Source organism: Fukomys damarensis, unplaced genomic scaffold, assembly GCF_012274545.1.
Source record: "Fukomys damarensis isolate Sample0158 unplaced genomic scaffold, DMR_v1.0_HiC HiC_scaffold_36, whole genome shotgun sequence".
Classification (NCBI taxonomy): Eukaryota; Metazoa; Chordata; class Mammalia; order Rodentia; family Bathyergidae; genus Fukomys; species Fukomys damarensis.
Window position 1 is genome coordinate 12,952,944 of NW_022900948.1, and position 12,657 is coordinate 12,965,600.

The following is a 12,657-nucleotide window of genomic DNA, read 5'->3' on the forward strand; positions in this document are numbered from 1 at the left end:
ATATATAGTTGTTGTTTAAGAGTGGGAAAAATTTTTTGAGGGAAAGAAAGCTTCTGTCTAAGAGACAGAAGGGAGACCAGAAAGTGGGTTGCCCGTCAAAGATGTTTTATACAACCAAGCCATGTGGTGAGGTAGGTACAAAGTGGGACAAAACTATAAGACCCATGGAAAATTACAAGGAGGTTATGAGGTGGGGCAAAACCATGACCAACCAATAAGATTACAAGTACAGTCACCCAGATAATATTGATTGAGGGCCAAATGAGGGAGCAAGTAGCAAGCATACAAGGATTTTCAATAAGGGTGGTGGTCAAGGATATTTTCTGGGAAGGCTGAGTTAAGACCTTGCCCCCCGCAACCCAAGTGACTGATACCTACTTAGACTATCAGTCACTGCTATTTATCCCTAGGGGAAGCACAAGGATATAGTAATTTCTCTCCTTTTATAATTCTGGCCTTCACTGAATGTGTCTTGATTGTCCTCCAAGTTGGCTCCTCCTGGACTGACCCTGTCTAACTGCCTACCAGATAGCTAATTAACTTGCCTATCTGCAATATTCCCCCCTATAAAGAAGTACCCCTAACTACTGTGAGGGAGAAAAGGGTGAAGACAGCTCTAGCTACTTCCAGTTGAAGAGGTCATATTTGTGATCAGCAGTTAGAGTTACTCTACAGAGGGCCTTTGATAGGCACCAGGCATTGTCATCTTGGTAGCTGCATAGTTTTTAAGTCTGGAGGAGACAAAGCCAAAGAAACAGTTAAGAGTGAATGGGCCAAATTATAAGGTCAGAAGACTGCTATGAATATAGCTACAAAGGATAAGGAGGACTTCAGAATCCAACATAGAAGTCATATTGTTTAGTTTAGCAGTTATGAGCTGTTTACAAGTTTGATCTGGTGGATTCCGGTAAAAAAAGTCTAGCACATTTGTCATTGGTTCCATTTGTATGACCGCTTGGAGTTTGGAATCTGGTATTCCGGTAAAAAAAGTCTAGCACATTTGTCATTGGTTCCATTTGTATGACCGCTTGGAGTTTGGCAGCCTCAAAGATGTAGGATCCTGTAGAAAAGGTTTCCTCATGTCCTGGATTCTTGTTGACCTTAAGGGGCTCGGGCCAAAATATTGGCTGTCTTCATAGCCCAGTTACCTATCTAGTTTTGATCTCCAAAATGTTCATCTTAGTATGGTATAGTCTTTCAGTCAAACACCTTCATCATTCTGGAAACTTTGTCTTGAAATCCAGCAGCCACAGAGGAGGCAAGTGCCTTGAATTAAATACTGCGACCTACTTTCTCAGTAGAAGACCTCCAAAATGATATAGGGGAAAGAGATGTAACTTCCAAACCTGCTAGATATCTGAAATGTGAGTTCGTGTTCTCTAAAATCGAAGAATGAATTCTAGGAACAATGGAGGTTAAGAGTGGGAAAAATTTATTGAGAAAAAGAAAACTTCTAAGAGAGACAGAAGGGGGACTAGAAAGTGGGTTGCCCTGTGACTGATGATATTGAACATATTCTCACATACTTACTGGCCATTTTGATATTTTCTTGGAAATAATACCTTTTCAAATCCTTTACACAATTTTAAATTTTGTTAAATTATGGGTTCTTTATATATTCTGGATATAAATGTCTTAACCGGTATATTACTTGTAAATATTTTCTCTGATTTTATGCATTATCTTTTTCACTTTCTTGATTTTGTCCTTGGAAGCATAAAAGTTTTTTATAGCTTTATTTTAAATTTGTTGTGATAAAATATACATAACATAAAACTTACAATTTTAACCACTTTTAAGTATAGCATTCTGAGACATTAAGTATATTCACATTATTCTAAAATCATCACCACCATCCATGTCTGGAACTTTTGCATCTTTTCCCACTGAAACTCTGTATCCATTATGTACTAACTGCCCATTTATTCCTCCCCCAGTCCCTGACATCCACCATACTGTATGTCTCTGTGATGTAAATTTGACTGCTCTAATATCTCATATAAGTAGAATCATATTTGTCCATTTGTGACAGACTTACTTTACTTAGCATAATGTCCTTGGGGTTCATCCATGTTGGGCCATGTGTCAGAATTCCCTTCCTTTTTAAGGCTGAATAATATTCCATTATATTTGTATTAAATTTTATTCATCTATCGATCAGTAGACAGTTGGGTAGCTTCCACTTTTCAGCCATTGTAGATAATGTTGCTGTGAATATAGGTATACAGGTATCTATTTGATTTTCTGTTTTCATTCCTTTTGGGTATGTGCCCAGAAATAGAATTGTGTCATATGGTAATCCCAATTTTTTGAGGAATCACCACATCATTTTTCCACAGTAGTTGCACAATTTTACATTTCCACCAACAGTGTGCTAGGGTTTCAATTTCTTCACATACTCTCTAACATTTATTTTTGTTTCTTAAATAATAGCTGTAATAATTGTATGAAGTAGAACACAAAAGTTGTAAATTTTTTGAATTAGTATATGCTCGCAAATATAATAATTACATTTATCTTGAGAAATTGCTACATAAACAATCTCCAGCCTCCCCTCTCTTTCCTATCTCCACAGAGTCTACTTCCCTGTTTCCTACCATCTCTCTTTTATTTTGTTTAATTATTTATATTTTGTGTCTCATATAAGAGAAGCCATGCAGTATTTATCATTATGGTTTCAAGATCCATCCATTTTCCTATAAATGACTCAAATTTATCCTTCTTTATGGTTAAGTAATATTCTTTCAGAGTGTGTGTCTCACATTTTCTTCATCCATCTGTTGATGGGCATATAGGCCACTTCCATAATTTAGCTATTGTGAATTGTGCTGCTCTAAATATAGGTATGCATGTATCACAGTAGTGTGATATTTTTAACTCTTTTGGGGAGGTACCCAAGAGAGGAACAGCTGGGTCAAATAGAATTTCTGTTTTTAGTTTTCTGAGGAATCTCCATGCTGATTTTTTATTTGTTTGTTTGTTTGAGACAGGGTCTCACTATGTAGTTGAGACTGCCCTGGAACTCACTATGTAGCCCACGCTGGTCTCGAACTCACAGTGATCCTCCTACCTCAGCCTCCCAACTGCTGGAATTACAGGCATGTGCCACCACGCCTGGCTCCATGCTGATTTTCATAGTGGTTGTGCTAGTTTACATTCCCAATAATGAAGAAGAGTTCTGTTTCCCCCACAATCTCACCAGCGTGTGTTCTTTTTTATGTCCTTGATGATAGCCATTTCTTTCAGTATTGTTTTGATTTGTATTTAATAGCCAAACATGCTGCACACTTCTTCATGTACTTACTGGCTGTTCATACTTTTGTTATTGTTGTTGTTACTGGAGATTATACTCGGGTCTTTGGGCTTGCAAGGCAGGCGGCAGAACCACTGCACTAAATCCCTGGCCCCATACTTTTTTAAAGACATGGTCTTGCTATGTAGTTCATCTGGCCCTGAACTCACTATATGTCCCAGGCTAGCCTCAAAGTCATTGCAGTCCTCCTGCCTCAGCCTCTCAAGTACTGGAATTACAGGCATGTGCTCATACTTCTTTTGAGACATGTCTCTTCATTTCACTATTTTTATTGGGTCTTTTATTTGGAGGGGGTTCTAATTTTTTTTTAAGTTCTTTATGTACTCTAGATATTAGTCTTCTGTCTGAGGGGCAATTAGCAAATTTTTTCCCATTCTGTAGGTTGTCTGTTCACTCTGTTTGTTGTTTCCTTTGATGTACAGAAGCTTTTAAATTTGATATATCTTGTTCTTGATTTTTTGAATTATTTCTTGTGCAGTTAGGGTTTTGCTCAAAATCCGTGCCTATGGATATGTCTTTAAAGAATTTTACCTATTCTATTTTTCAGCAGATTCAGTGTCTCTGTTTTTATATCTAGGTCTTAGAGCTATTTGGATTTGAATTTAGTGCAGAACTTAGTAAAATTTCATAGTTACAGCTCTAGATTAATTTTCTTCATGTGGATAACCAATTTTCCTAGCACTGCTTGTTAAAGAGGCTATCTTTTTTCCTTGGTCAAAAATCAAATGGCTTAAAGGTACTTGGGGTCATTTCCACATCCTCTGTCCTATTCCATTGTTCAACATTTATGTTTTTGTGTCAGTACCATGCTATTTTTATTACTATAGCTTTGTAGTATAACTTAAAGTCTGAGATTGTGATGTCTCCTGCTTTACTCTTTTTTGGGGGGCGGTTACTGGGATCAAACTCAGGAGCTTGAGCTTGCAAGGCAGGCAGCACAACCACTGAGCTAAATCCCTAGCCCTCCTGCTTTACTCTTATTGCTCAGGATTGCTTTGGCTATTCTGGGTCTCTTCTGCTTCCATGTAAATTTTAGAATTGTTTTTCTAGTTCTGTGAAGAATGCTGTTGATATTTTTATTGGAATTGCATTAAATGTATATATCATTTTTATAATATGGCAATTTTAATAATATCAATAACAGGAGATGTCTTTCCATTTTTTAATGTCCTGTTCCATCTCTTTTTTTTTTTCCCCAAGAGCATTATAGTTTTCATTATAGAGTTCCTTTATACTTCCTTAGTTAGGATAATTTCTAGGTATTTTTTTTAAAGCTTTTGTAAATGGGGTTGTTTTCTTGATTTCTTTCTTCTACCTTTAAAAATTATCCTGACTCTTACCACCACTTACCACTAATCCTTGTCTAAGCCCTCGTTTTCTCACATCCAGATTATTAAAGCAGGCTGTTTTCCCTGATTCTACCTTTGTTCCTCTACAGTGTGTTTTCCCTGCAGCAATCCTTAGAAAATGTAAGTCAGAGTAGGTCACTTCTCTGCTCAAAACTTTTCTGAGATTTTCTTTCTCACTTGTAATGAAAGCCAGAGTTCTTCTGAGTGCCTCTTTGAACTAGTACTTTACTGCAAACTTGTCATTCTGTCTGAAATTTTCTTCCCTAGAACTTTGAATGGTGTCTTTCTTAATTTCCTTCAGGCCTCTGCTTAGATGTCATGTTATCAAAGAATCCCCCTCCATAAACTTTAATAATTTTTTTGGCAGTGCCAGAGATCGAACTCAGGACCTTTCACTTACAAGGCAGGCAACAGCACCACTGAGCTAAATCCCCAGCCCTAAACTCTAATAAAATTTTAGTTTTTTATTTTTTATTTATTTATTTTGGTACCAGGGATTGAACTCGGGCCCTTGCGCTTGCGAGGCAGGTGGTAGAACCACTGAGCCAAATCCCCAGCCCTTGATTCTTAACAAGAAAATATTTTTTGTTATGTTTGTCCATAAGTTCATGTAGCCAAGTGCAGTGGTACATGCATGTAGTGTCCCACCTACTGAGGAGGCTGAGGCAAGAGAATCACTTGAGAATGGGAGTTCAAGGCCAGCCTGGGCAACATAGTAATGCCATGTCTTGGGTACGGGAAGGAGAAATCATAGAATCTTTGCTTATAAATTTTTAAGAAGTTGACAACTCTCAGGAAGAAGTATGAAGAGAAGTGTTTATACAGACAACTGCAATAAAAATAGTATTGACAACATACTGTCATAGAAAATGCATATAGGAGGGTGGGTACCATGGTGGAGAGACAACTAATTCTACCTATGGGAAGCAAATAATAAAGAAATCTTATGGAGCCATTAGTATTTGAATTAAGTCTTAAGGAATACATGCTAGCTGGCCCACCCAGAGGTATAGGAGGGAGATGTTCAGAGTCTCAGATAAGTGATGGACAAGAGTTTAATAAGACCTGAATATATAACACATGAAAGGGAGCAGAAGAAAAGTTACAACAATAGGGAAATCACAAATATGGAAATACTTTATAAAAAACCAGGCAAGATACAGTAAATACCCATGAGAAGGATGAATAGAACATAAACGCACTGGGAGAGCTTAATTAACCTTTGCTTGGGTAGGCATTAGTGAAGGCCTCCCTGCACTGTAGTTTGAAGGAGGACTTTGATGTTACTCACGAAAAAGATGTGCAAGGTGCTGTTTCCGACTGATAGAACAAAATAAGTAAATATGTTGAGTTTTGAGTATATGATCTCTTTGGGAAATGAGGCTTCAACTATGGGAAGTTGATATGAGGTCAGGGTGGAGAATTTTGAGTTGGGAATAGATTGTGGAGGCCAGTTTGTCAATTTATTGGATTTTAGTCTGAACAGAAGAACTCAATCAAACTAACTTTGACATGCTATATAAAATGTATTTAGGATAGTGGACGAGGAAAGGAACATTCCTAATTTGAGTCATAGGGTTAAAATGTTTCTTGCCTGATGGATTGGTTGTTGCACACAGGACTTCAACCTGAACCCAGGGCCTGGCACATGTTAGGCAAGTACTCTACAACTGAGCTACATACCTAGCCCTTTTTATTTCATTTTGAGTCAGAGTCTTGCTAGGTTGCCAGGCTAGGCTTAAACTTGTGGTCCTCCTGCCTCAGCTTCTGGAGTAGCTGGGATTACAGGCATAAATACCATGCATGGCTTTGCCTAATTTTCTTATTAAAAGGGAACACAGAGAGAGATATGGATGAATGAGAGATATGTCCTCATTCCACTCACTCTCGTGGAGCTGCACTGTTTGGAGGATTCTTAGTCCTGAGTTCATTCATCTGTCAAGACATGTGACACCCTGAGGCAACAGAAATAGCTTGAAAATATTTGGAACTCATGAGTTAGTTTCTTGCTTTCTCCCTTCTACTTTGATATTAAATCAGTGGCTCGTTAAAAGAGAGTGGGAATCTGGGAGTGGTGGCACACATCTGATGTAATCTTAGTATTGTACTCAGCCTGAAGCAGGAGAATCTTGAATTCAAGGCCAATTTACACTGCAAAACAAGACCTTGTCTCAACCCTTCCTCTAATCAAGTGAATGAAGGAGAGAGAGAGAGAGGGAAGGGTGGGGGGAAGGTGGAGGGGAGCTGATGGACCCTATAGATAGACTGGTGTTCAATTCTTATTGGTCTTAGAGGGTTTCACACAGTGCCAGAGGCTTCCATTCACAAAGAAAACATTAGGAAAGATGAAGATTGTAAGAGCATATTCAAATTCTTGATTTCAACTAGTCCCTATCTGGTACACTGCTATAAGATGTAACTTCAACAGAATAAGTTGCCAAGGAAAATTTCAGATGGTTACAGGTAAAACTTAGAGCACCAGCTGGGTGTGGTGGCTCACGCCTGTAATCCCAGCACTCAGGAGGCCGAGGCAGGAGGATCGCTGTGAGTTCGAGACCAGCCTGGGCTACATAGTGAGTTCCAGGTTAGTCTCAACTACATAGTGAGACCCTGTCTCAAGAAACAAAAAAACAAAAAAACAAAAAAAAACAAACCTTAGAGCACTAGGTGACAAGAGGAAGTAGGAGCCAGGCATGGTTATGCACATCTGTAAAGTTCTAGACTAGCCTGGGCAATTTAGGGTGACTGTCTCAAAACTATAAAAATGGTTGGGGATATAGCTCAGCATTCCCTGGGTTCAATCCCTGTTACCATCAAAAATATAAAATAAAATTTAAATTTAAAAAATAAGCAAAGGAGATGGAAGTAAAGCAATGGAAACTGTATGGTTCATCTTCCCCATCCCAGGTCAGCGCGAGTCACGAAGAGCACTTTTTACCATCTATCACTATTTTGTTTGCTGCCATCATTCCTGTCAGGGGCCACTCATATTAATTTGGACAGATTCTAAAGACTTTTGTTGGAGAAAATTTCATCTAGGGTGGGCTGGGTGAACCATACTCTTGACCAGTGAGCTGTTAGATTTTGTTTCATTCATCTCTTTGTTTCCTGTGTCTAGAGCAGCCACCGAGAAGTTAATGATAAATGTGCAGGCAGAATGAGGAGTTAGCACACTTAAACTGGGACTGTTCTAGTCTGTTTGCTTTTGTTTCCTGTGCTTTTGGAGTCTTGTCCCATACTGCTGGTTTCCAAATATAGTATATATCATCATCCCTATTCTAAGTTGTTACTGAATCTGATGCATAGGACAGAAATAAGATAAGAGCACTTCATCATTATTCCAGAAATCTCCCCCAGGTCTGGGTAGTGGGGCAAGAAGGACAGGCCATCAACCAGGGCCACCAGGGGACTCCAGCTGGTTAACATCTGGGCAAGGCATGCTGGGGACAGAGCAAAGTGGGCACCTCTGGGAAAAAAAAAAAACAAAACTCTATTCATCTAGCATAAGTACCCTCTGCACATTGCTTATAAGGGGCCTATATACACCATTATAAGGAAACTCTCAAGAGCAATTTGAAAACAGATGTAAGAAGAGGACTCCAAACATTGTAGACTCTTTTGTTGCACCTTTGCCCAGGCTAGAATCTAAACCTGTTCAAATTTCAGAGTTGCTTTGGTTATCTCCATTTTCAAGCTTTACTTGAAAGCTTTCTCACAGTTGTGACACCTATTATAGTTTTTGCCTCATTTGAGTAGGAATGACAAAACTAGAAAAGAATCTTATAATCTTAATATTTCTACTCTCCCCAGAGCAAGAAGCCCGTAGCCTAGCGATACATGATATAGAGGACAGTGTAGTCTCCTGAATAGAAAAAGAGTAATCTCTGGATTTTATTCATCTCCTGTTGAGGCTTGCTTGGGTCCTTCTGAAAGTGTCTATTTCTTTTGAAACTATGGCTCTGGGTTGGATAATCAGGCATGGGGTTACAGCCATGATTTTACCGTTCACATAACTGTGACTTCTGTTAGGACAGCAGCCAGTTGACACTCCAGGGTCTCTACTTGTTCAGTATCCTGGTCCTGGCCTTAACTCCAGGCCCTGCCTTGGCCTAACTTAATTTAGGGTTTGGGAACAAAGGTGAGGGCTCACTGAACAAATGCATAGCCAAGCCTTCATTGCAAAATGGAAAGGACCTTTGGGGTTTGAGGACTTATCCCAGATATAGAGTAAGTTCATGTGGCTGCTGTGGAAAGAACTCACTCTGTGCTCAACAGTTTGGATAGTAGTGGTCCTTGATATCAGACTTGGTCTTGTAGCCCTAGTAACCCCTACCCTGGGTAGAGTCCATTTTGGAAAGGGGGAACCCACAAGTGGAATCCCCAGGCAGACTTGTCCAGTAGTTTCTGTTCATATTAAAAATTGGAGGCCATCAAACATGGGTAGTAAAGATTCTAGGCTCTGTGTCCTGCGGGGGTATCCAGTGGCTCTCTCTCTCTCAGTCTCTCCCCTCCCTCCTTATCCCTTGGGGTTAGCTGGCATTTGCTTTGTGTTCATTGCTGTAGAACTGAATCTACTAACCTTTTTGCCCCTTTTTTCTTCCTGCTCTTTCTCTCCTTACAGAAGGAAAACAAGAAGCCCTCCAGGTTGTGCCTCTGGCCCTTTGGGCCCTTTCCATTTTCTATTCTCTACACTGTCCTCTGAGCACTGTGTGTGTGTATGCGTGCATGATCTGTACTTCTGAGCTGTGGCTCATGCAGATAGTCTGTTTTTCCAGAAAGAGATTTTGTGTGCATGTTCCATGCTGTGTGTGCTTCTGCCAGCATCCCTAGAGCACTGTGTGAGAACATATGCGTGCCACATGGGTGCGCAATTGATGTAGCATGTGTATGCTTAATCTGACCCCCACAGACACGGATTGCCCTCCTCTTCTCCTAGTTGAAACAATCTGTGTCCATTTTAACATGTTGCTGCAAACTCTGGCTTATGCTATAAACCCTGGCTGAGCCCAGCATGCGTGCATACTTACATTTGAGAGAGAGCAGGAGTTGCTACAGGCATTTTGTGCCTCTTACTTGGGGACCTAAGTGTGAAAGTACTTTGTGGTTCTGGGCAGCCTTCCTGGACTCTCTGTGGGCAAGAACTTCAGTAGATTTGTTGTGTGATCCTCACAAACCTGTGAATGCATGGTATCCTACTACTTTGTGCCTGTAAGCACTGACTCTTGAATTTACTGAAAGTTTGCTTCACCTGTGATTTGGGCCCTAGTGAGCACTGTGAATCCTTCACAAGTGAGTTTGTGTACACACAGAATTTATGCTCACCTTGTGTTTCCTTAAGGTACAAGTCGTGTCAGTGAATATAACTATAAATGCTTTGTTTAGGCTTCCTCCCACTTCCGTTTAGTGTGCTGTGTGTATATGCTTTGTGCTTCTGCAGACTGTTGTCCCCTCTGAGCTTGATCCCTCATGCTTTGGGAGCCTGGTTCTCAAAGACTTTTTGTGATTTTGTTTTTGTAAATGCAGTAGTTTCTGGCAAATACATAATTCTGAGAATTAAAAAGGAAGTAAGAGCCTGCTCAGTGCAGTAGCTGTTTCCAAAGGGAAGATAAATTCTGGCTGGTAGAAACTGGAGATACAGAGAAGGACTTCCCTGATGCCTACCTCCTGTCCTTGCCTCTGAGCAACCTTAGGAGTCTTGCAGTTTATGACCTACTGTTGTTTCTTCTTTTATACCCATTGTCTTTTGTTTCAAACACTCCTACCTGGCTTTTGGGCCTGGCCTCCCATCACCAGGATAGGAGACAAAGGTAGAGTAAAAGTATGGGCAGTAGGTTGACAGGTGTGATTTAAAGCATAGACAACCTGAAAGTATCTTACCAAGAAGGAGCTGAAATCCAAAGTTCATATGAGCTTACTGCTGATCCACGGTCATACTTGCTCACCTTTCTATCACCTATCAGCCCTGTCCTGTCTCCCTCCATTCTTTTCTGTCTTGCCTCATTCTCCAACCTTTAGCTATCCCCCAACATTGCTCCTCCCCAACCTTTCCAAAGCTGAGAACCTTACTCCTACCTCCTTTCTGGAGCTCATTTGTTCCAGGAAAGTTGTTGAGGATGGAAGGAAACAGCAGAGATGGTATGCCCCAGATCTGCTAGCCCTAGGTTTCTTGTGCCTAAAAAGCATGTACCGTTGATTCCCTATACAGTCCTGGCAGCTTTGAAACTCTCTCTTTGCACTGCTGAAGCCATTGCTTGTTCTGTTTTGCTTTCATTTTGTTTTGTGCAGAAACCTTAAAAATTGTTTTTATCTGTTCATTCTTTGACTTATTTGATACCTCAGTTTTCAACTTTGAATGCTAGAGCCTATAAAATTCGCCAGAATGATAAAACAAATGTCTGATCTGCCCTGGGATTTCATTATATCAAGCTTATCAAAAGTAGAGAATGGACTTGTGTGAGCTAAAGTTTCAGTTAGGCTGTGTCAAAACACAGGCTGAGATGTAACTCAGAACAGGTCTGCTTTTGAGGCAGCTAAAGGAGCTTAGCAATATAGCTAGAAGACTTGACTCTGTATGAAGTTGCCCTTTTGCTTTAGTGAAGCCTGAAACCTATAAAAAGCTCTTCTTCTGGGCTTGCCTTACTGCTTTCTATACCAGTGCCTTGTAAAAGGGACATAGGAGTTCTGGCAACTGTCACACTTTCAGTAGGTGCTTAGCCTTAGGACATCAATGAGCTTGACCTTATATCCTTTCACTGGGTGAAAATGGAGACAAATATTGCTCATTTCAGCAGTACCCTTGTTGCCTTGGATGATAGGGTGTTAGCATAGGCATCAGGCTGGCTGTATCACTTCATGGTACATGTGACCGACATTGCTCACTGCACAGCCTGTGGGCAGTATTCCATCTTTCCCAACAGCTAACGTTTTTCTGTCTCTTTTTAAAGATTCCAGATGATGGCAACCCCTCTCTGCCTCAGTGGCTCCCAGAAGGGTAAGTACTTCTAGAATCCAAAATCTCTATGGATTTTTTCCTATTTCTATGTTTAACTTTCCCCCTGGCAACAGGAAGGATAGGTCCATAAGCTGGATCCTGGGGAAGGAAGAGGTTCTACTCTAGGTTGGTTGGTTCTCTGGGAATTGAGCTTTGCAGAGTGGTTCTCCTGGGACAGGGGAGAGAACTCTGGGGCTCCCCCATTCTTCTCTCATAATTTCTGATCCTTTGCATCATAGTGATGTACTTATGTAGAAGAATGAGGGCATTAGAAAAATATCTGTATTTGGAAACATTTCCTTTCCATTTCATTGTTGATGGTGTATCCCTGGGTCCAGTCCTGCTTCAGCTGTCATGAGTCACCAACTTAATTCTGTTTCACTCTAGTTAAGACATACATAGAATTCCTTCTGAGCCCTGTGCTTCTTGTCTTGGAGTTTCAGACCTGTGTGATCACACCAGTCATTTTAAGCTGCTCAACGGCTGCCTGTAACTGACTGTTCTTAAGAGAGAATTTCTCCCCTATGTCCTACTCCCCCTCACACACTGCTAATTAGTTCTCTGACTTTTCTTCTTCCTTTGTCCTACAAAGGCTTCTAACATAAGAATTTCAGGGTGATGCATGCCTGTAATCCTAGCACTCTGGAAGGCTTAGGCTGGAGGATCAGAAGTTTGAACACAGCCTGGGCAACTTAGCAACTTGACAAGACCTTGTCTCAAAATAAAAACAAAAAAGGAGCTGGGTATGTAGCTAGGTATGAAAGGTCTGGGGTTCAATCTCCAGTACAGAAAAAAAGAAGGAAGGAAGGAAGGAGAGAGACAGACAGAGACAGAAAGAGAAAGAAGTTCCAGTAGCTGCTTGCTCTCACTAATAGCCCAGGGAAAGATCAGGCCATAAAGTTATCTACTGTGTGTGTGTGTGTGTGTGTGTGTGTGTGTGTGTGTGTGTGTGTGTGTGTGGGGGTGTGTGTGTGTGTGTGTGTGTGTGTGGTGTCTGTGTGTGT

The 12,657-nt window shown here is 40.5% G+C and overlaps 1 protein-coding gene across 12 annotated transcripts in view; it reads left to right on the forward strand.

The window, feature by feature from the left end:
- Positions 1–12,657, forward strand: part of Unc13b (unc-13 homolog B) — a 214,574-nt gene that overhangs the window by 168,861 nt on the left and 33,056 nt on the right. For 6 of the 12 annotated variants that reach the window (XM_033758978.1, XM_010619292.2, XM_010619296.3 and 3 more), the window contains exons 2-3: positions 9,284–9,306; positions 11,607–11,653. In XM_033758978.1, coding sequence (XP_033614869.1) covers positions 9,284–9,306; positions 11,607–11,653 — 70 coding nt within the window. The remainder of the gene's footprint in view (positions 1–9,283; positions 9,307–11,606; positions 11,654–12,657) is intronic. The other 6 variants (XM_033758979.1, XM_033758975.1, XM_033758976.1 and 3 more) reach the window with 1 other exon arrangement.